The sequence below is a fragment of the Lepus europaeus genome, chromosome 1 (genome assembly GCF_033115175.1).
Source record: "Lepus europaeus isolate LE1 chromosome 1, mLepTim1.pri, whole genome shotgun sequence".
In the NCBI taxonomy this organism is placed as follows: Eukaryota; Metazoa; Chordata; class Mammalia; order Lagomorpha; family Leporidae; genus Lepus; species Lepus europaeus.
This window is the reverse complement of record NC_084827.1, coordinates 99,643,686-99,668,877: the sequence shown is the minus strand read 5'-3', so window position 1 is coordinate 99,668,877 and position 25,192 is coordinate 99,643,686. Positions and strand designations below refer to the sequence as shown.

Here is a 25,192-nt window from a genome sequence, read left to right as displayed (position 1 = left end):
TTGGTATTCTGGATACCATGTAGAATAAATAAAACAAGCTGATTAACTTGTTTTTTGAAATGATGGTCACAGAGGGTGCTTTATCATTGTGGTTTTTTTTTTTTTTTTAAAAAAAAGCTTTGTTTAATTATTTGAAAGCCAGAGTGACAGAGAGAGGGAGGGAAAGATCTTTTATCTGCTGGTTCACTTCCCAAATGGCAGAAATGTCCGAGGCTGGGCCAGGCTGAAGCCAGGAGCCAGGATCTTCTGGTGGCAGGGATCCAAGCACTTGGACCTCCTTTTGGCTTTTTTCTCAGGCACATTAGCTGGGAGCTGGATCAGAAGTGGCACAGCTAGGACCTGAATAGGTGCCCATATGGGATGCTGGCGTTTCAGGCAGTGGCTTAACCTGCTGTGCCACAATGCTGGCCCCTTTACTGTCGATTTTTTTTTATTTGATAGATAGAGTTAGACAGTGAGAGAAGAGACAGAGAGAAAGGTCTTCCTTCTGTTGGTTCACCCCCCAAATGGCTGCTATGACCGGAGCTGCGCCGATCTGAAGCCAGGAGCCAGTTGCTTCCTCCTGGTCTCCCATGCGGGTGCAGGGGCCCAAGCACTTGAGCCATCCTCCACTGCCTTCCTGGGCCACAGCAGAGAGATGGACTGGAAGAGGAGCAACCGAGACTAGAACCCAGCGCCCATGTGGGATGGCGGCGCTGCAGGCAGAGGATTAACCAAGTGAGCCACGGTGCTGGCCCCTAATGTTGATTTTTAATGTTCTTCCTTGGCAAGACAAAACTTTGTTGTAACCCTTAGATGACTCCGCAGAATATTTTTGAAATTTTGCTTGTCAAGGAAACCCCTACATCTGGTTACTAGCACTATCAGGTATGATTTTATGTAACCGTAAGTATAATAGCTGCTTAGAGTCTATTGATTATGTTTTTTTAGAGAATTTATTTTATGTGTTTGAAGGGCACAGTGACAGAGAGAGACCTTCCATCTCCTTGGTTCACTCCCCAAATGGCTGCAACAGCGAGGCCTAGGCAAGGCCAAAACCAGGAGCCAGGGACTCCATCTGGGTCTCCCACATGGGCAGCTGGGGCTTGCAAGTACTTGGGCTATCTTGTGCTACTTCTGCTACTTTCTCAGGTGAATTTGCAGGGAGCTAGATGGAGGACTTGAATTGGTGCTGTTATATAGGATGCCAGCATCGCAGGCAGTGCCCTAACCTGCTGCATTACAACAGTGGCCTGGTCCTGTTGAATATGAACCTAAATGAATTTTTAAATAAGTATTAAGGACTTAATTACTGATTTATATATATATATATATATATATATGTATATATGATGGTTGGAATAAAATACATATATATATATATATATATGTATATATTGAATGGTTGGAATCTTTCAGTGCAAACAAGTAATCTCCCAGGCTGGGACGGAGATCTTCAAGGGCCTTAAGCAAAATGAGGGCCATTTTGCCAAACGAAAAAGGACATTCAAAGTGTCATTGCTGCTGTTCGTTTGTAGACAATACATTTTATTCTGAAATTTTCAATGACAGCAAATCGAAGGAGTCAAAACTTTTGTTTATTTGAAGGAGGCACGAGCTTTAAAAATGGTAGAGCAGTCTGATCTGGGTGAGGTCATTGTGTAAAAAGTAGCTGGCACCCTATCCCTGCTGCCACTAGGTGGTACCCGGGTGCACCCGGAGGCGCTCGCCAGAGCACTTGGGACTTCAAGTTGCGCTACAACCCCACCCCCTACCCCCTGCAGGTGGCGAAGCCCAGCCAGCAGCTGTGGCGGTCCAGAGTTCACTCACACCAAAGCCAGGCTGGAAGCCTGCCTGGGCGGCAAGGTGACCCCAGGGAGGGTCCGCAAAACGGAGAGGAGGCGGAAGTCCCCTCCGCTGTTACGGGGAGGGCTCAGAGTCCCAGCTCCAAGTGCAGCGAAGGCACAACACAGGGGTCCTCCGGACAGGGCACTCCTGAGGCTCCTTGTGGTGAGCTGGTGGTGGGGAAGGAGCTGGCGCGGGGGAGGGGGGGGGGCAGGTTACTGACTATTTCCACACGGCAGCTAGTAGAGGACTGCTGAGAAGGTGGGCTTGGGCTGGGACCATGAAGGACCTGGCTGCTCAGAACAGGTGTGCGCCTCGCGACTCACCTCAAAGATGCCTGCCACCCCCATGCTCTCCTCATCTCCTAAAGCTGTGCCCTCTGTGTCCCAAGGCGTCCTGTATACCCTGGTTCTGTTTACCACACTGTTCTAACATCCTTTAACCTACAGGGCAGAGTTCCTTGAAGGCTTGCCTTTCCTTGCCCCGCCCTGCCTCCCTTCCTTAATTCTTATCCCAGTATTTGGCATGCAGTAAAATACTTTAAGTAATGATTAAAAGAACCTTTTAGTTTCTGTAGACCTACAGTAAAATCCTTCATTTACCACCCGTTGAAGAGATCTGTGCATTATTCATTATATACAAATTCAATGCAAATTTAGGCGGTAAAGTGTCTAAAAGCCATTAAATAATATACGGGAAGAATAATATTGACTATTTAGGAAGTATCTGATGGGTATTTGCGAAGTTTAAGACACAGGAAAAAGTTGTGGAGAAATTGTTACCATTATATCTATCATATCACTAAGGTTTTAATGAGACCATCACTATAAATATCTGTATGTAAAATTCCATAGAGAAATATTTGGAGAGGCTGTTAACAGTAGTGGTTTTTGTGATGTGAAATCAGCGTGTTTCATTTTACTTCCTGCTTTGTGTTCTCTTTATTGTCTGATGACTTTTTCATAAAGGGCAAATACCATTTTTCCTTGAAAAACAGCATAGATAATATGTTATGAAAAAGCCAATCCACATGAATGTGGGACAAGTTATATGTAACCCAAGTGGCAAAGAATTTCTAAGTTTACTTCATTAAAAAAATTCTTAAAAAAAAGAGTTTATAGAATTTGTACCATACTGTACTTTAAGATTCAACTAAGGGACAAAAATTCATTTGAGGAGGAAGTCCATATGGAATATTTTTGGAAAAAAGTTCAACTCCATTAGTAAGGAAATACAAATTAAAATCAGATACAAATTTTATTTGCCATATTACTAAGATTTAAATGAGAATATCGAATACTGAGAAGTGTATTGTTAAATGGATACCTTCTAACAGTGCCAACAGATCTCAATTAGCACAACTTTTCTGTAAATTTGGTAGACAATATCAAAGGTGGTTTAATTCCATTTTTGAGAATATAGTTAGGAAATGAAATTTACATAAGGATTAATCCATAATCACTGCAGCATTATTTAACTGCAAAAACTGAAGTGCCTAAATATAAGAAAATGCTATATATTGTCCCTTTACATTGATGATGGGTTTATAAATTACACTAGATGATTTTAAAGCAGATATTATAAAGTTCATGATTGAATGCCAAAAGAGCAGAAAAGCAGATTTTAAAATTGTGTTTATGAGTTGAGTTCAACTATGAAAAACACATATAGAAAAGACTGGAAGAGAATGTACTCACAATAAGAATTGTTGTAGGGCTGTGAGTCTTTCTTGTGTTTGGCCATTTCATATTATTCTTTACTGAGACATATAGCTTCAGTTTTCTACCATTATTAATTCATTACATCTTTATTGGATTTTTATTACACTGTCACACCCTATTCTAGGTGTTATGGGTATGATGGTAGATATAACAGGGTACATCCCTAACTTCATAAAGTTTTCATTCTAGTGGGGCTAATTCAATAAATAAGTTAATTACAAATTGTGCTAACTGCCAGGAAGGATGGGGAGCAGGTTCTTGATCAAGGAACATCAACAACGATTTCTTTGTAGCAGTGGCTTCTGAGCTGAGACCTGAAGAATTAGAAGGAAAAGGTGAGTACTGTAAGCCAAGGGGATTGGAGCAAGGGCTGTGAGGTGGGTCAGAAGTTGCTACAGTGGTGGTTTAGAAGGGAGACCTGTAGTCTGGAGGGCTGAGTTATTAGTGATAAGATCAGAGGTGGGGAAAGTTCAGACTATTAGACTATTGGGTTATGATAATGATTATGGATTTTGCTTTATTCTAAATGTAGTTGGTGTCCATTGAGAATGTCTGTTCTTGTAAGCGAAGATAATAAGAAGATAATAGATTTAAAATCCCCAATACTGAGGGAGGAGTTTGATGAGGAAATATTCAGTCTTCCAGTATAAAAACATATATAACAATAAGAAAGAATTGCATATAAATTATGTTATTAATATTAGACATTGTATACAAACATGTAGGGCATGTGTCAGAGGAACTGTGTCCATGATTAGGAATACTCTTTTCTTTGCTTTAATACATTCAAATAGCAGATTGCGGGTAGGAACTTTTTCTTCCTTAAATGGCTACAAAGCCTAAATTTGCCTGGGAGATTCCAGGAAGTCAATATCTTCTCCAAGGAAACAAGGATTTAGGATAGGAGATACTGCGCTGTAAACAAAAGCAGTTATCACATAACTGGCAGCCTGTTGCCCACTGAGGTGAAGACTTCCAAAGGCAGGAAGGAGAAATCGTCTGCCCACAAGTAACCCTTCTGTATTGTGATCCTTCCAAAGGAATATTTTAGGAGAATCTGCACAGATGATTTTGTTGTCAACCATTACAGATTTTGTTGGTTTATAGAATTTGTACCACAGTGCAGGAGCTTAGTGGTTAACAGTATTAATAGTATTCCTGGAAGAATGAACCTTTAAGTTAATAACTATGTTAATAAGCAAACAGATAATTTTAATTAATGCTACAGGTCAGATGCTTATGCTAAGCATTGGACAACAGATATTTTTGCGTCTAGATCCCAAATATGAGTAACCTAAGTAACATGAAATTAACTTACTGAAAATAGTATCTAATTAAAAAGCAATCAATATTTACCAAGCAAGTATCTGGCTTTTTAATACAAATAGGGTACACATGAAAATTGATAACTTTTATTCTTTTTTATAGCCTGATGATTTTTACATTTCTGGACACCAAAGTATGCTAACCAACACATGCAGATACACATGGAACGTTATTTTCTGGTTGATTAGGAATGCGCACATCCTTTGGTGGATGTGGGTAACAGATGTCTTGTGGGTAACAGATGTCTTGGCTTTTACAGACTAATTGGCAAAAAAAGGGAAAGGGGGATAATTAAAGGGGTGGGAGGAGACACAAGAAAAGTGCAGTCTCCTTTGTACAGAAAAATCTAATAGTCCTCCTTATTCTGGGTAATTGCCTCCCTTTTGAACTTCATTTGCTCTCCTTTCCATATGACTCAAACTCATTGTAATGGGAAGGTATAAAATAAAGAAACATAAGGCGGGCTACTGTCTAACAACCAGGTTTATCATGAACTATTCCAGTGTAATTGACTTAAGACTCAAGTTTTTTTTTTCTTCAAAATATGAAAGCATAAATCTAATCACATAGCAACGTATATTTTAATTGACACCCTAAAGATTCTATATTGAGGATGGTTGATGTGCATGTAGCTTAATTATATACCAAATGAGACTATATAGTGGACTGGTGGGAAATGAAAAATGAGGGCCTGAGTATGTTGTATGTTACTTATACATCTTGGGTATTGTTTAGTTTCCAGTTTGTTCTTAGTCAGTGCTATCCTACTGCCAATTGACCTGGGATAAATGAGAACATTTAGCAGGTGTGTAAAGCCATTATCATTAACACATCCTCAATTATGTCAGTGCTTTCCATTGTGCAAGATTTAATGTAGGTGTCATTTTTATGTATTCACTGTATCACCTGGGTCATTATTATTCTTCTGATTTGTATCTTTCATTTTAAACTAACGAAAAATTTTATAACCTGTTAAACATTCAGTGAGAATCCACATTACTCCTTGATAAGAAGTATTATATATTCGTTTTTCCAAGCAGTCAGTAGTGCTTCAGTGAGAAAATATCAGGTTGGGTACTTAGAGTCTTACTTAGTACAGAATTTAGATAAGCTAAATGGTGAGATTATTTATTCTAAATGGAAAGCACAGGATATTGATTTTATTTGACAGCTGTCTCCTCAGAAATTATGTAGAGAGACTTTATTTTAGAAACATATCAACTGGCTTTAAAGGTTATCAGAAAAATACAGGTCAAAATCTCAATCATCAGTTGTTTCTTCCTTGCTAATTTCTTATGAATGCTTTAGAATTTTGTTTATAATTTCTAGACATTTTTTGGGGTGGGAGAGTGGTTTTAATACTATCATTGTTTTAATGGTGTTGTTGCTAGTCAACAAACAACATTGCTTGTGTAGTCTAGAGACTCACATTAAGTCAGTCACTGGATCTTTTTGAACCTTGTTTCACTGTCCATAATATGGAAATGGTGATAGCTAACTCTCACAATGGAGCTGGGGATTATGTGCCCTAATGACTGCACATGAAGTTAACATGTGCCTAATTGTTGGGTACTTTATGGTTGCCTTCACTCAGTAAGTCCATATTCCTTAGTAAGATGTTCTGATTTCCTGGCTGGGCTTATTATGGAAACAGAAAATTCAAGGAGGTGCTGATGACCAGTCCAGGATCAAACGATTTAATAATATGAGTAAGGAGTTACACTTCTTCCCACCTCTGGGCCCATGAAATATGAAGGTGAAGAATAACGACAGTGAGGCAGGTTTCTTAATTGTTAAAGGGTTTTCCACATTTTAGTTGTAGATTTCCAAAAGTTCCAAATTTATAGAGGGAAAAAGGTTATTTTTATATAAAATTTTATGACTTTTGGGCCCACTACCCTTACTCTCATTTCCCATTTCAAGGAAAAATTGAGGCTTTGTAAGATGAACTATTTTCTCCAAAGGCAATCAGTAAGTTAGTGACATAGCTAGGTGCAAAACCATTGTCTTCTCCTAAATTCTCTGTCTGGACAATTGCAAGACATTGGATTGCAGTGGATGTAACCTGGGCCATTGAAAGAATGAGAGCAGTCAGCTCATGCTTGGCAAGCAGAAAGATTTTTTTTTTTTTTTTATGGCTTTAAAAGTTTTCTACACTACAGTTCGTCCAGCTGTTCTTTTATGTGTAACAAGTATGTTTCAATTGTTTACATAAGGCAATAGCTTTACTTTCTTCAATAATAAAAAGATGGTTGCTAATTTTTATATTTTATTCTTATGAGCGAGAAATTGTCTTTATATAGATTAATTTATTCTCAGCAACAATATTATAAGCAGGCATATTGATCTTCTTACCTTTCATAGAAGGAAGTGTAGGCACAGAGGGATTAAGTAAGTCTAAGATTACAAGGGTAGCATAACCAAGATTTGAAGCCCTAATCAGATTAGAATTTGAAAACTATTAGAAGGATTCTATTGTCAGAAGACACCCGAGTATCACTATATTAGCTCTACTTTATACAAGCAAAGTACCTTAGAACATTTTCTAAATCACTAGATTTTATATATCTACCTATGAATCCCAATCAGCTAGAACCTACATTCTACTTTAGTGCATAAATAATGATAAAACATTATGTTTATTTATGTTAACCACAACTGGAATACATAGAGTGAACAATTATGCTAGGTCTAGCATTGCTAATAAGATTATAATTTGTTTTAGGATTTTGTTTCACTTAGAACATATAAATACAAATGTTTATAAGAATATTATTTGACCAGTCAAAAGATTGAGATGAGAGTAATTTCCATGTGATTAATATAAAATTTATTCTTTCTTACATTCCAGTTGTATAGAACTATTATCCATTGTATTCCCATACTAGTATTTGAAATTGAGAAAGAGTTGCTATTTCCAGATCAACTATTTTAGAGGTATAAAACCAGCTATAAATTGAATAATTAGCAATTTAAAGTCTAATTTTAGTAATAATGATTCATAAAGCCTTGGATATTTAGATAACTGGGGGACAGTGATGATTTAATTAAAAGTTTGTTAAAGTAATAGAGTGAAACTTTATTTTTTATTATATTATTTAGAAATCATATATTAAATAAAATTTGAATTACAACCACTGGACTCTTAATCCTGACAAATATTTTACATCAAAGCAAAAGAAAAGAGTGTCACTTTAATAAGTGGGTTGGGTTTCTGCCCAGAGTGTCATGTTGTGTGTGTGTGTGTGTGCAGTATGTGGAAAATGTTCAGAGATTTTTGGAAGTGAACAGATTAATGAAGTCTAACTTTTAAAGTTTTCTTGGTATAGATATATTAAATTCTGTTTTTTATATGCTTTACTTTATGGCACATATAAAGCCACTAAAGGAAATTTCCTGAAGGTCATAGTCTATGTTCAAATGATTCTCATTCTAAGATATGTTTCTTAGCAAACAGGGGGAAGAATAATGGCTCATCAATATCTTAAAGATACTATACCAATAACAATAATATTTTAAAGCATCACAGAATATAGAGAACCAAAACTATTTTTAGAACTATAAATTTCTATAGTTATTTTTTGTGCTTAGCACATCTTCTTAAAAGTTTAAAAGGAAAAGGCAAATGAACAAAATACACTGAATTGTTTAGCTATGTAGCTACCATAACCACTGTGAGGTTCCACAAATGATGTTGGACAGCTCCCCTTGGTTGCTGTGATATGGTATCTTCCTATCTCATAGCTATTATTGATTTGGGATTGAAATTAAGAAGGAGGGTATGTAGTGTATAAATGAGAAAATATTTTAAAATATAGTAGCAATTGGATGAATTCATTAAAGGACCAGTAATTGTGGATAATAATTGGGAAACATATTTAGTAAAAGGAAACATGACAGAGAGGAAGTAACATCACTAACATGTGTTTATTGAATATTGTTTATTTAAGTTCTTCTTTAATTTTCATTGATTTAATTCAACTCTGAAGTATTATGCAATATATTTGTATCCCATCTTTTGTATATTAAAGCCTTTTTACCTTACTGTTTCCAGGATTGAAGTGTGTGTGTCTTTTGTGTGACTCTTCAAACTTTACCTGCCAAACAGAAGGAGCATGTTGGGCATCAGTCATGCTAACCAATGGAAAAGAACAGGTGATCAAGTCCTGTGTATCCCTCCCAGAATTAAATGCTCAAGTCTTCTGCCATAGTTCCAACAATGTTACCAAAACTGAGTGCTGCTTCACAGATTTTTGCAACAATATAACACTGCACCTTCCAAAAGGTAAGGGATTTATCTTTGTTCCTTCCAAGTTTAATTTTATTCTTGGGAAACTCCAAGCATGGTAGAAATCAAACTCTCTTATGTTTCTTTAAATAAAAAAATCTGTTTTACAATTCTCTTTTTGTTTTAGACTAGTAAAATTTTTTAGAGTCTAGCTGAGGTTGATATTTTTTTTTTTAAAATGCACCTCTGTCTAAATATTGATGACAACTTACAATTTTTGGAGAGACGTGTTCATGTGAATTATATTTTTTGAAATGACTAATGACTTCTTATAAAATGTAAACTTATATGGATTATTTTAAAGGAAATATATACATTCACACATATAAAGAAATAAAGGGCAAAACTAAACACAGTAGATTGCCATTTATATGTGGATGTAATATTTTTTCTATGAATACTTTCTTCATATCTTCTTTATCTACCCACAATCAGTGAGAGCACTCATAAGCAGAAAGACAGAGCTAAAATAGAATTTGACTCTTCATTATCATTCAGCTATATTCCTGCCTTTAGCCCAATTTCATGGTGCCTTATTTATCCCAATGTGTAAGAAACAGAAAAAAAAAAAAGACAGAAAATTCCAATCTGGTTTTTATCAGCAAACAGGAATCTAAAAGTTTGGGAGACAGTAGGGGCATGTAATTCAGAATTAAAAGCTAATTTATGATATGAAAATGTACCTGCTGGTAAATTTTATTTAACATTTTATAGTAACAATGTAACACTTACTTATGCATTAATATCTATAGACAGTTATGTACTTAATTTCAAATTAACATTTGAAATACTGTTATCCAATTTCAGGCATTCATATGAGTGTGTTACTCTGTTAATACTATACCATTCTAGTAATTTTTATCTATTTTTTAAATAAATTAACCCCTTGGGCTGGCTTTGTGATGTAGTAGGTTAATCCTCTGCCTGCAGCACCGGCATCCCATATGGACGCTGGTTCTAGTCCTGGCTGCTCCTCTTCCAACCCAGCTCTATGCTATGGCCTAGGAAAGCAGTAGAAGATGGCCCAAGTGTTTGGGCTCCTGTAGCTACATAGGAGATGGGGAAGAAGCACCTGGCTTTGGATTGGTGCAGCTCTGGTCGTTGTGGCCATCTGGGGAGTGAACCAATGGAAGGAAGACCTTTCTTTCTGTCTTTCTCTCTCACTGTCTGTAACTCTACAACTCAAATAAATAAATAAAAATCTTTATAAAAAATAAATTAACCCCTTTCATGAAATTGAAAAAACATTTATTTTCTACAGAAATTTAGTACTATGACCACAACTTAAAAGCCAATTTACTGGCTCCAAATAGAAGATAACTATTAAAATAAGCAAATAAACAAAAAAGCGATATCATTACCTTTTGGTTGAATATTTTGTATTCCCTCTTTTTTAAAAGATGGAAGAAAAAAGTGTTAAATCTTACTAGCAGGTTTTGATTTGCATTTCTCTGATTGCTAGTGATCTTGAACATTTTTTCATGTGCCTGTTGGCCATTTGGATTTCCTCTTTTGAAAAATGTCTATTGAGGTCCTTGGGCCATCTCTTAAGTGGGTTGTTTGTTTTGATGTTGTGGAGTTTCTTGATTTCTTTGTAGATTCTGGTTATCAACCCTTTATCTATTGTGTAGTTTGCAAATATTTTTCCCCATTCTGTTGGTTGCCTCTTCACTCTCCTGACTGTTCCTTTTGCAGTACAGAAACTTCTCAATTTGATGCAATCCCAAATGTTAATTTTTGCTTTGACTGCCTCTGCTTCTGGGGTCTTTTCCAGGAAGTCTTTGCCTGTACCTATATCTTGCAGGGTTTCTCCAATGCTCTCTAATAATTTGATGGTTTTGGGTTGTAGATTTAAGTTTTTAATCCATGTTGAGTGAATTTTTGTGTAAGGTGAAAGATAGGGGTCTTGCTTCATGATTCTGCATGTGGAAATCCAATTTTCCCAGCGCCATTTATTGAATAGACTATCCTTATTCCAGGGATTGGTTTTGGATTTTTGATCAAATATAAGTTGGCTGTAGATGTTTGGATTGATTTCTGGTGTTTCTATTCTGTTCTATTGGTCTATCCATCTGTTTCTGTACCAGTACCATGCTGGTTTGATAACAACTGCCCTGTAGTATGTCCTGAAATCTGGTATTGTGATGCCTCCAGCTTTGTTTTTGTTGTACAAGATTGCTTTGGCTATTCGAGGTCTTCTGTGTCTCCATATGAATTTTAGCATCATTTTTTCCAGATCTGAGAAGAATTTCTTCGGTATCTTGATTGGTATTGCATTGAATGTATAAACTGCTTTTAGGAGAATAGACATTTTGATGATATTGATTCTTCCAATCCATGAGCATGGAAGATTTCTCCATTTTTTGGTATCCTCTTCCATTACTTTCTTTAAGGTTTTGTAGTTTTCATCGTAGAGATCTTTAATGTCCTTGGTTAAGTTTATTCCAAGGTATTTAGGTTTCACCTCACCCCGGTTAGAATGGTTCACATTCAGAAATCTACCAACAATAGATGCTGGAGAGGATGTGGGGAAAAAGGGACACTAACCCACTGTTGGCGGGAATGCAAACTGGTTAAGCCACTATGGAAGTCAGTCTGGAGATTCCTCAGAAATCTGAATATAACCCTACCATACAACCCAGCCATCCCACTCCTTGGAATTTACCCAAAGGAAATTAATTTGGCAAACAAAAAAGCCATCTGCACATTAATGTTTATTGAAGCTCAATTCACAATAGCTAAGACCTGGAAGCAACTCAAATGCCCATCAACAGTAGACTGGATAAAGAAATTATGGGACATGTACTCTATAGGATACTATACAGCAGTAAAAACCAATGAAACCTGGTCATTTGCAACAAGATGGAGGAATCTGGAAAACATCATGCTGAGTGATTTAAGCCAGTCCCAAAGGGACAAATATCATTTATTTTCCCTGATCAGTGACAAGTAACTGAGCACCAAAGGGGAAACCTGTTGAAGTGAAATGGACACTATAAGAAACAATGACTTGATCAGCTCTTGTCCTGACTGTTGATGTACAATGTAATACTTTATCCTTTTTAGTATTTTTGTTGTTGTTCTAGTACCAGTGGTTGAACTCTTTAATTAACACACAATTTTTCTTAGGTGTTTAAATTTTAACTGAAAAGTGATCCCTGTTAAATATAAGAGTGGGAAAAAGAGAGGGAGGAGATGTACAATTTGTGATATGCTCAATCGGACTTGCCCCGCTTGGTGGAGTTGGAAACGTGCCAGGGGATTCCAATGCAATCCCATCAAGGTGGCGTGTACCAATGCCATCTCACTAGTCCAAGTGATCAATTTCAATTCACAATTTATGACTCTGATAGGTCTAAGAGTCAAAGGATCACACAAACAAGACTAGTGTCTGCTAATTCTAACTGATAGAATCAAAAAGGGAGAGAACGATCTAACATGCCAAGTGGAAGACACAGCAGACTCATAGAATGGCAGATGTCCTAAATAGCACTCTGGCCTCAGAATCAGCCCTTAAGGCATTCGGATCTGGCTGAAGAGCCCATGAGAGTATTTTTGCATGGAAAGCCAAGACACTCCAGAAAAAAAAAAAAAAGATGTAAATGAAAGATCTCTGTGAGTGAGATCCCAGTGGAAAGAACGGGGCCATCAAAGAAGGAGGTACCTTTCTCTGAAGGGAGGAGAGAACTTCCACTTTGACTATGACCCTATCAGAATAAGATCAAAGTCGGCGAACCCTAAAGGCTTCCATAGCCTTGGCAAATCATGACTGGAGCCTAGTGAGATTACTGATGCCATAAACAAGAGTGTCAAATTGTTAAGTCAACAACAGGAGTCACTGTGTACTTACATCCCATGTGGAATCTGTCCTTAATGTGTTGTCCAATGTGAAGTAATGCTATAACTAGTACTGAAACAGTATTTTTACACTTTGTGTTTCTGTGTGGGTGCAAACTGATGAAATCTTTACTTAGTATATACTGAATCGATCTTCTGTATATAAAGATAATTGAAAATAAAAAAAAAACCTGGTGTTAAATTGGAAATTGCATAGAAAATTAATTAATTTTTAAAAAATATATCATATGGGATCTCTGTCTTTAATGTGCTGTACACTGTTATTTAATGCTATAACTAGTACTCCAACAGTGTTTTTTCACTTTGTGTTGCTATGTGGGGGCAAACTGTTGAAATCTTTGCTTGATGTGTGCTAACTGATCTGTTTATAAAGAGAATTGAAAATGAATCTTGATGTGAAATGAAGGGGAGAGGGAGCGGGAAAGGGGAGGGTTGCGGGTGGGAGGGAAGTTGTGTGTGGGGGAAGCCATTGTAATCCATAAGCTATACTTTGGAAATTTATATTCATTAAATAGAAGTTAAAAAAAACTTACCAGCAGGAAATGATTTTTGTTTATACAAAATCAGAAAGAAGTAGAAAATTAGAGAAAAAGATCTTGCGAGTCAATGTTATTTAAGTTCATGTGCATTTACCACCTCAATTCATCTCAAAAACCTTTAATAGTCATTTCATGCACTCCCACTGGTACTTGTCCCACTCTTTGGGAAACACTGTCCCAAACCTTTGTCTTATATATTGTAATCAGGTAAATTATACTTGGCGTATTTCATCCCCTAGTAAGCTACTTTGCACTCATGGTTTTTAGACTGCATTTACTATCTCTGCCTCAGGTCCCATAGACTTCCTTGATTTGCTGGTGATCTGGTATCTATGAGTCTTGTGTGCACTCTGTTTCCCTAAAGTTTCTCCGCCCAAGACACTCTAATGTGTAGATCAGAGAAAACACTTTAAAGTAAAGGTCCCTCATATTTGGTGCTGGTCTTCTGCATGATCAAATACAAAAGTATGGGAAGTGTGGGAAGGAATATTTTCTCATAGACAGTGGCTGTGACCTCTTCAATGTGTTTTTTCAATGGTGAATTATCCTCAGGACTTCATTCCGTAAGTCAGAATGAGAGCAAGATGGCACTTTGACTATGATGAAGGCCATGCAAGACAAGATGCTCTGTATGGTATTAGGCAAATTCAAAGTACTCAGTGCCAACTAGAATGCAGGTCCTTCCTGGCTCAACTACAAACTGCCTAAACATATAATGCAGTATTATTCAGTCTATTACCATTAATCATGGTACTAACTGTATGTTTTTAGTGATTCCTGCTACCAATTGAGGAATTTACTCTAAGTTTTATAAAAATATTTTCTTTTTGCCAAATAAAAACTAGGCATTACTTTTTTCAAATATGTTCATGAATTTGTTGAGATTACCTATGATCTTTCTTCTGCAGTCTGTTGATATGATGGATTACATTAATTGGTTTTCAAGTATTACCTTTAATAGGGAAGATGTATTGTCTACTAATAAACATGTCTGCAATCCATGCTATATGACATTCCATTATGTTCAAACATTTATATCTTTACTTAAACTGAGAATCTGTTTCTTTTAACAACATTGTATAGTAAATGGACATTAAATTGAAAAGGAGTGCATGTACAGTCATCTTGTGTGGGATTGTTCTGTCTGTGAGGTAGCAATAAATGATTATTAGCTGTATTTGGAACAGCAGGTGTTTGCAGAGAGTTGGGAACCTCCAAGCTGACTGCTAACATAGCCAGTGCCAACAACTTCACCATTGCCTTGTCATCAGTGAGTGTGATTTCTATTCTCTGCTCTGCTTAGTAAGGATCATGTGATCCTTATAATTTAAAAATGTAGTTATTGATAGATAACTCATTGGAAACATGTGCATACATTTATATTCAGATGAAATTATGGTTTGCACTGTCTATTAAATATCTCGATTAATTTTCATACAAAAAATGTAGTTATGCTCTATATGATGATTTTTCAGTCAATAATGGACTGTATGCATGATGGTGACCCCATAAGATTATAATGGAGCTGAAAAATTCCTATTGTCTAGTATTTTTAATATATATTTTCTATGCTTATATATGTTTAGGTACATATTTATCTTTATGTTACAGTTGCCTATAGTATTCAATACAGGAACATGGTATACAGATGTGTAGCCTGTGAGCAGTAGGTTATACCATATAGCCTGGGTGTATAGTAGGCTATAATATCTTGGATTTTGTAAATACGCTCCATCTCTGTAATGTTCATACAACAATGAAATTGTCTAATAATGCGTTTCTTGTCATTAAGCAATGCATGGCTATTCATTAAAGCACTCTGCAAAGCAGTCTGTGAGATATTTCGACGATACTTTGGTAATTTTCATCATGTTCATGGGCAAAACAGTTGAAGAAAAGATCAGGGAAGTTATCAGAAGAGGTTAGGCAAAGTCTTTGACTTCCTTTTATGGTCCCAGCTGGGAGCCAAATGCATTCTTTCCTTTCTGGCTCTTTCCTCCACTCACCTAGATGGTGGGGCCGTTTCTGGGTGGGTGATGATACAAGTGCAGTAACTTGGTCTGACTGACTTCTGTCTCAAGGGCTTGTCTGTAATAATTGTGCCCTTGCCTTGTTTCTTTTTGACAAAATTTCTATCTTGTGTATAGCTGTTGACCACCCTACCCACTTCCACTCCCAATATCCTGTTCTCTCTGCTGGTGCCCTGGTCACTCAACAGTTGGAGAACTGCTGGTACTCACAGAAAATCTTTTTAACTGTTTGACACTAATTGCTGAAACCTTAGTGGCTTTCACACAGGTTTCTATTTAATACATAAAAGGAAATACATTTTATATAATTTCCACACACCATATACACAAACAGCTGAAGAATTTTACAGAACATACTTAACTTTAAAATATGTGAGGTACTCTGATCTTTGCTATTTCATTAAATAAAAGCGCTGGTCACATACCACCAATAGGCTTGTTCACGGTGTAAGTATAAGAAATTCTCCTTTTGGTGGAACTTAAATTGGGTTAATTTTAGATGGAGAAAGGACATTTATTATTTTAATCCATTGTACTAAAAACATGTTAAAAATCTAGTTACTCTTTTAATTTCATATATTTTCTCTTAAATGGCTTTAAAATTTATCTTACCCATTCATTTGAAATATTAAAATGGATTAGATGTAATTCAAATTAATTCATATCATTGTAAGTAAATTTTTTTTAAGATTTATTTAATTTGAAAGTCAGATTTACAAAGATACAGAGAGAGAGAGAGAGAGAGAGAGCGAGCACGAGAGTGAGTGAACATGCTGGAGAGATATTCTCCATCCCCTGGTTCACTTCCCAGATGTCCTTAATTTCCAGGGCTGAGCCAGGCTGAAACCAGGAGCTAGGACCTTATTCCAGGTATCCCACGTGGGTGGGAGGAACAGAAACACTTGGACCATCTTCTGCTGCTTTTCCCAGGCCTTTAATAAGGAGCTGGATTGGACGTAGAGAAACTGCTCTCAAACCAGTGTCCATATAGGATGCTGGCATCGCAGGTGGCAGCTTTACCCCCTACACAATGATGCTAAAATTTGGTTAGATCACATTGAATTCAATCACTTGCCCTTTTTAAAAAAGACCATCTTGTTTGACATTGAACATGGATTTAAATTGTCAGAGTTAATAATTTGATTTGATGAAAATTATTTCATATTTTGGTACAATATAATATAAGAAAACTTGCCCCCTCCCTGCAGTCTGTTGATGTAGATATCTTTGATGACACTGGAGAAGTTACCAGCAAATTCAACTGGTTAACACAGGTACCTACAGGTGTATTTTCCATGTAAAACTTGGAAGACAAAATTCATTTCCCAAAAGCACCATTTATTTGACTAGTGCTTTGAGTTCATGTCCTTATTAATAACAAAATTGTTGTTACTCTCACCAAGCAGAGATAGTATTGGGTATTTAAATATAGACTATGCAAATCTTTTAAACAAGAGAAGCTTATATATACTTAATGCAAGTTACTCTAATTTCTTCTTCCTGTGTATTTTTAGACCAGATAAGAAGAGCTTTCTTCAATTCCAAAAATATCTGTGCACCTTTCTGAATGCTGTGTTTCTTGCTCTGAAGGTGGTGCTCTTTGATCTAGTACACCTAGGTGTTGCTAAATTTCCTGCCTGTCACAAGATGTGTATGATTATCCACTTTTAGCTTCCTTTGACATTAGGAGACAAATGATTTTCATGGGAGAAATTCACCTTCAGGAGTAAATGACATATCCTTAACTCTGCAAAATATTTTCATTTCAAAAATAAAATACTTGTTGAAGTATAAATCACTGTGTACTGAGGGGGGAAATCCAGGTAGTATAAATAAATGAATAATAGGGGAAAAATTCATTAATGTTGAAAGATGTTTTGGGTATGCATCTCTGTAGTGATATTTTCAGTTAAAGGTATGAAAAGCTTACACAAAAATGTCTTAAACAATAAAGGAATTCAATGACTCACATGATTATAGCACCCTGCTTCTTACAGTTCCTTTACTGATTTGGTGTAGTTTGGTCTCTGTCTCTATCTTCCATGTCTTTTAAACATTATTTTTTATTTTTTCTAATCTTTGATTCTTTGATAATTTCAGCATCTGCTGCTTCTGTGGTATTTGATTCTGCTATTATTGATCTTGCTTACTTATCTTTTTGATGGCTTTTTGTGTATCTTCTGACTCATGATTGTCAGCTTACGTTTATGAAAATCCGATCTGGAGGAAACTCTTGAAAACTGTATTTAAAATGTGTTTCCCCAGAGAATATTTATATTAGCTTGTACCAGGTACTGTGCTACCAACCCAGTTCATTCAATACTTTGGTTTAGTCTTTTGGATCAACATAAAGAGTGAATTCTGAATATAAGTCCAACTTTAGATATATAGCTGGTAGGGAGGGGTTGTCAGGGAGAATTTTTTCTTCTTCGTTCTGATCTACCTAAAGTCAAAGCTGAGGCAGATGTGTATTCAATTCATCTCTCGCTTTGGGACATTCTTTTTTATTTTGCTTTCAAAGTAATGCCTTTCACAGCAGTTACCTGATTTATACAAGGATCTCTGATGCGACCTTTTACTTTTTTTCGGAACCATCATTTTATCTGCTGACCTTGTAATGGAGTCCAGTATACAAAGCACCTGACCACCAAGAGCTGGTCAGTGTCTCCAGGGTGAATGGCAGCCCCCGAGGAGCTCAACCATCTCTCTGGATTTGTACTTTACTTTTGACTGCTGTGTAATTCATTTATTTTTTTCACCAACTTAATCATAATTTTTAAAAGAGTTTTCATTTGCATTTTATTTAGCATTTCTTTTGTGTGTATGAACCAAGAATGGTTTTTGTGGACATCTAAAGTGTAACTTGGCAAAAATGGAAACTCTCGGATGGTTTATTTTTGAAATGATACTGGCATAATTATCTATCCATCTGGAAGAAAACAGGGTTGTACCACAGTGTCATACCATATACAAAAATAAGTTGCAGCTTGATTAAATATCTAATTGTGAAATATAAAACAATCTAAATGTCAGAGGAAAATTTAGAAAAAAAAGATTTTTGTGACTTTATAGTATGGAGGCTGTTCCTAAATAAAACAGGAAACCCAGCTGCTATAATAGGAAAAAAACAGATATAATTGACGACATGAGAACTAAAATAAAAATGGATGATAAAAGAGAACATAAATAGAGCCAAAGGATAAATTAAATATTGGTTAGAAGTATTTGTAGCATATATGACTGAAAAAGATAACCGTTAGACGATAGTATGTATGTGTGTGCGTGTATGTGTCTGGAAAGATAGAGTTGGAGACAGAGGAAAGTAAAGAGGGGTGCGGCGCTGAATGAGGTAAAGGACACACACAGGAATTTTACAGAAGAGAAGTCCCAAAAGGGTCAGCCTCACCAATAGCTGCAGAGATGCAAAGTAAAACAACATTCTTGGTTTTTCTATCCTTTAGATTGGCAAAACTTAAAAACAGTGATGTGTCAGTCAGGATACTTCCAATTAAAGGAATCAAAAACTTAGCTCAAAATGTCTTAAACACTAAAATAGCTCATTGATGGGAAATCTGGAAATAGTCTTGTTCTTTGGTTTGTTAATAGAGACCCAACAATGTCACTGGACTACTTCTAGGTATTTTGTTTATGAGTCAGTGAACACCCTTATTGTTTAGGACATTATTATTTAACTTTCTGGTAATTAAAATTAAGAAAGATATTTCTTTGAGAGTCGTAGAGGAAGAGAGAGGGAGAGAAGAATAAGAGAGAGGAGGAAGATGAAGAAGAGGAGGAGAAGGAAGAAGAAGAATAGGAGGAGGAAGAGGAGAAGGAGGAAGAAGAGGAAGAGGAAGAGGAAGAAGAAGAGAGAGAGAGAGAGACAGAGACAGAGACAGAGACAGAGAGACTGACTGACTGATTCCCACCCTCTGATTCGCTATCTAAATGCCTGCAACTACTGGGACTATACCCAGCTGACGCTAGGAGCCAGAAATTTAGTTCAGGTCTCCTTCAGGGTTGGTAGGAACTCAATTAGTTGAGCCATCACTGCTGCCTCCCAAGGTCTGCATTGGCAAGAAGCTGAAATCATGAGCCAGAGATAGGACTGGAACCCAAGCACTGAAATGTGGGATATGCCATAAGTGCTTGGTTAACACCACCTCTTCTGGTATAGGACATTTTTGTCCTAATATGTATCTACTTTTGCAGAATATTGGGTTTTGTTCTTAAGGAGCTCAGGTTGTAAGGGAGATGAGTCAAAGAAATATTTTCTTAACTTAGGTAGTTTAGTAGAAATCCTATGCATTTTAGATTTCAAAGTCTTTTTCCTTACAGCAAGTTTAAGCTATATTTGGATCCTTCTCCTTTTAACCCCAGAGAAGAGGTCCGGGCTTATTTCTAAGCACAGAAAGGAAAAAATGAAATGAAGACAGTCAGAAAACAAAACAACAGTTAGTTTCTGGAAAGCTATGAACATGGCCTGTCTCTCAAATAAACTTTAGGACTGAGTTTCCATTGCTCTAGTGGTGCAGGCTGTCCAGAAAAATTATTCTTGAATTAGGTTATCCAAAACTTAGTGACTCCAGCTGCCTGCCAGAAGAAAGTACAACTGTTCTCCCTGGAGGAAGGCACTATAATAACATTAAACTTTCCCAAGGACATGATCAGAACATGATGAAGAATAAGCAAACACAAGGATGCAAGACGGCACAAGTAAAAACCAGCAAAGAGTACATGCCAGAAATAGATAACGGTGCCATATATTGGAATTATCAGACAAAAATTTTAGATCAAATATTCCTCAAAGTTTAAAGATACAAAAGAAAAGTTTTAAAATATTTTTAGAGAGTAAGAAACCATAAAAAATTAACCTAGCATATTTGAAAAATGTCAGAAGAAAACTTTTTAAAAATAAAGATAACTAAATTTTAAAAATTAAAAATTATAACAAACCAAATACTCAAGGGATAGGTTTAACGACAATTGATATACAGTGACTGAAAATAGAATTAGGGGTTTTAAATACAGGTCATAAAAATTATTTGTCATGCAGGACATGGAGGATATATAACAGAAAATACCAAGAGATGAAACAAATAAAGGAAAATGCAGAAAAGCTTAACATGTGCTTTTACATGGTATTCCAAAAAGAGAGAAGACATAATTGAGCAAAAGCAATCTCTGTAGAGATTACAGTTCAAATATTTCCAGAGCCAGTCCATAAATTTCAGAAATTCAGTGGCTATCAAGAGGACAAATAGAAAGAAATCGTAAAATGACATACCTAAGCAGATGGGCATCCTAAAAGCTGACAGAGAAGAAAGGAACTATAAAATAGGGCTCACATTGTCTTTGTAATATCAGAGTGTAAAAAAGAGAATAATACATAGAATTATTTTTTTTATTTATTATTAATTTATTTATTTTTGACAGGCAGAGTGGACAGTGAGAGAGAGAGACACAGAGAAAGGTCTTCCCTTTGCCGTTGGTTCACTCTCCAATGGCCGCCGCAGCCAGTGCGCTGCGGCCGGTGCACCACGCTGATCCGATGGCAGGAGCCAGGTGCTTATCCTGGTCTCCCATGCGGGTGCAGAGCCCAAGCACTTGGGCCATCCTCCACTGCACTCCCTGGCCACAGCAGAGAGCTGGCCTGGAAGAGGGGCAACCGGGATAGAGTCCGGCGCCCTGACCGGGACTAGAACCCGGTGTGCTGGCGCCGCAAGGCGGAGGATTAGCCTATTGAGCTGTGGTGCTGGCCGAATACATAGAATTATGTCTTCAATAGTTTGAAAGAAGATCACTGGAAAATAGAGTTCTATATCAAGCAAAAAATCTGGAAAGGATGGGGATATGGAAGATTTTCAGAGTAATGGAAGTAGACTATTGAATTATCAATTAGCAGATCCTTGGATACAGGAAATTGTAAAGAATATACTCAAACAAAAGAAAAGGAATAGTAAATTTCTGAGATGCAGAGGAAATGGAAAAGCAAAGAAAGTAATAAATATGTAACTAATTCTAAAGAACACTCATCTACAGCAACAAAAATAAAAATGTCTTGTGGGTCTTTGAAAAACAATATAAAATGACCATGCAATATAAAATTGGTGTACTGTGTTTTTCAAGAGAAGGGTACATAAAGTTAAAATGGTTCTAAAGGACTCCTTTTGTCCAGGATGAATGGAAAGAGACTGTCAAGCATCTTTCTTTGAAATGTGCCCGTTGTCATTTCTAAATGAATGAAACATTAGAGCATTCCTTTTAGTCTTCAATAAGAAAAAACAATAAAAACAGTCCAACAGAAGGCAAGAAAATAAAGCATGTCATAGGTGTGACAAGAAGAAAGCAGCTAAATGTGTCAATAATAACTTAATGTAAATAACTTAATATAAATAAACTAAACATTCCAATTTTAAAAAATTGATTATCAAATTGGAGAAAAATACAGTTACATGTTGCTTAAAAAATATGTGTATCTCTTTGATATATGCCCCAAAAGACATATATCAAAGAGATGCACGCACAACCATGCTTATAGCAGCCCCATAACCAAAATATGAAATCAACCAAGGTGTCCATCATCAGATGAATGCATAAAGAAAACAAAATATATATTATATATACAAATATACATTAAATGGAATATTATTCAGCTATAAAAATAAATAATGCAGTTGTATCATTTGCATCAAAATGGATACAACAGAAGGACATCACGTTGAGTGAAATAAGTTGGACACAGAAAGACAAATACCACATGTTCTTCCTTATATGTGGAAGATAAAATTTAGAAAGAAAAAAATCAAAAAACAAAAAGAAAAGAATGCCTGTGTGTTTCAGTATTGCTGCAAATATATTTTTGTTAAATTTTATTTTATATCTTTGTCAAACCAATGGTTAAGAATGTTATAATACCGTAGTTTTAATGATCTGTGATTACATTGAAGTTTACTGTGTATGAATGAAATGGTCACTTTTCCTTTTGATTATTGTTTATGACCCTTACCTGTATTACTGCTGAACTAGGGCCTTTTTGCTTTTTACTTCCTGATTGTTTTATTTAGTAGGGCATTAATCTGTTGACTGTAATGTTGATTAAAAATATAGTATGTGAAAAACTAAAAAGGAAGGAAGGAAAGGAAGGGAAGGAAGGAAGAAAGGATAGAGGGGAAGGAAGGAGGGAAGGAAGGAAGAAAAGGGAGAGGGGAAGAGGAAAGGAATCTATGACTACATTGAATCTGTTCTCTCTGTATTAATATTACATTAATGAGAACAAATAAAGTATCAGAAAATAAATAAATAAAAGTGTGTATTTAAAAGGAAAGTTTAATTTGGGCGTTTAGCCCATGAATTAAGATGCTAGCATCCCACATCAGAGTAAATGGGTGCAAATCCTGGCTTCCTGAAAGTGCAGATCATAGAAGGCAGCAGTGATGGCTCAAGTAGTTGAGTCCCCTCACCCACGTGGGAGACCTGGGTTGTATTCCTGGCTCTTGGTTTTGGCCTGGCCTAGTCCTGGTCATTGCAGACATTTGGAGAGTGAACCAGCAGATGGAAGCTTTCTTTCTGCCTATCTGTCTGTCTCTGTGTCTCAATAAAGAGATAACATTTAAAAATGAATTCTTACACATATGTAATTTTGTGATGTAAAAAGATATACCATATATATTAAACAAGCAAAAGTTTTTGTTTACTCATAATAATAGCAAATTAAACTTTACCCCAACAAATATTACTAGAATTTTTAAAAGGTCACTTAAGGGCTGGTGCCGTGGCTCACTAGGCTAATCCTCCACCTGCAGTGCCGGCACCCAGGGTTCTAGTGCCAGTTGGGGTGCCAGGTATTAGTCCTGGTTGCTCCTCTTCCAGTCCAGCTCTCTGCTGTGGCCTGGGAAGGCAATGGAGGATGGCCCAAATGCTTGGGCCCTGCACCTTCATGGGAGACCAGGAGGAAGCACCTGGCTCCTGGCTTTGGATTGGTGCAGTGCTCCAGCCATAGCGACCATTTGGGACCAACGGAACCAACGGAAGGAAGACCTTTCTCTCTGTCTCTCTCTCTCACAATGTCTAACTCTGCCTGTCAAAAAAATACACTTAAGAATGGTTAAAATTTCAATTTACCAATTATTCTTAATAAAATTAAATTCCTGGATATTTAAAAATATGGCCTCAAAAGTAAAGAAAATATTTACATATATATATATATGTAAATATACATATATATTTTATATATATATATATATATATATATAAAACTACAAAAGTTCACAATCTCAAAGGGAGACTTTACACCACTGTCATGTATAAAGTAGATACAAAAATTAATGAGACTGTTTAAGGTTGAAATAAAAATTTATCAACAACCTAACTTCTAATTATAATTTACCACAGTTGAATATTCTTGTGGCCTTAAAGAACTTGAATCAGCAATTTTAAAACAGATAGTAAATATTCCTTTAAAGAAAATTTTAAAGCCGTAGGGGTTCTACCTCAAAATTCCACTAAGCTTCTAGGAAGCGATCATTCTTATGCAAACTTCCAAGGTGCTGATAAGTAGGAAACCATACATAACTCATATTGTGCATAACCTTGATATAAAAACCTAACAAGAGAGTATGAGAAGGGCAAATTATACACATTCTATTTCATGAGTGTGAAAAGAAGTATCCTAACTTCGACCTGAAACCATATAGGATATGAATTTCTGGGACTCATTGTTCAAGTTTGCCCAAGTTCACAAAGAAATGATCAAATATAATGATAAAACTATTTTGTAAAAAGGACAGGGAAGGGGCTGCCATTGTGGCATAATGGGTAAAACTGCCACCTCTGAGACCAGCATCCCATATGGATACTGGTTTGAGTCTTGGCTGCTCCACTTCTGATCCAGCTCCCTGCAATTGGCCTGGAAAAGCTGCAGAAGATGGCCCAAGTACCTGGATCTCTGCCACCCACTGGAGAGACCTAGAGGAAGCTTCTGGCTCCTGGCTTAGGTCTTGCCCATCCCCAGCTGTTCTGGCTATCTGGCGAGTGAATCAGTGGATGGAATATTTCTTTCTCTGTCTCTGTCTCTCTTTGTAACTCTGACTTTCAAATAAATAAATCTTTGAAAAAAAAAAAAAGGGTAGGAGAATAGCTATTCTTCAAATAGGATAATGGCCACCCTGGGGGAAGGGGTATAGTTGTGGTGGTATCCCAGAGCAGGGAGTGTAGAGCAGTGTGTTACGCATGGGAGTTTATAATGATTTGTTATATTCTACCTATATGTTGGATGCACTTTGCTGCATAATCACTATACTTCACAACAAAATAATAGCAGAACATTAAGTTTCAAAGTCACTGATTTTAGTTCAACCTGTATAAGTTTACATATTATAGTAACTCTTGGAATTGGCATTGGGTAGAGCAGACAGGCATAGGGCATTATGAAACTCTTTCTTTGTAAATTCCTTATTTTATCTGGCTGGTTTTGTGGCACACATATTCATTGGACAAAGTCTCATGAATCAAAAGTTACTGTGATGATTGAAAAGTGTTTTGGAAACTTTGGTCCTATTGTTTATTCATTTTTCTATCTGGGAATTTGTCATGGTTAACAAAATTTCA

The 25,192-nt window shown here is 36.4% G+C and overlaps 1 protein-coding gene across 3 annotated transcripts in view; it reads left to right on the top strand.

The window, feature by feature from the left end:
- Positions 1 to 8,987: 8,987 nt before the first annotated feature.
- ACVR1C (activin A receptor type 1C) overlaps positions 8,988 to 25,192 on the top strand; it is a 70,383-nt gene continuing 54,178 nt past the window's right edge. For all 3 annotated transcript variants that reach the window (XM_062199901.1, XM_062199900.1, XM_062199898.1), the window contains exon 1: positions 8,988 to 9,156. In XM_062199901.1, coding sequence (XP_062055885.1) covers positions 9,003 to 9,156 — 154 coding nt within the window. In that variant the 5' untranslated portion in view covers positions 8,988 to 9,002. The remainder of the gene's footprint in view (positions 9,157 to 25,192) is intronic.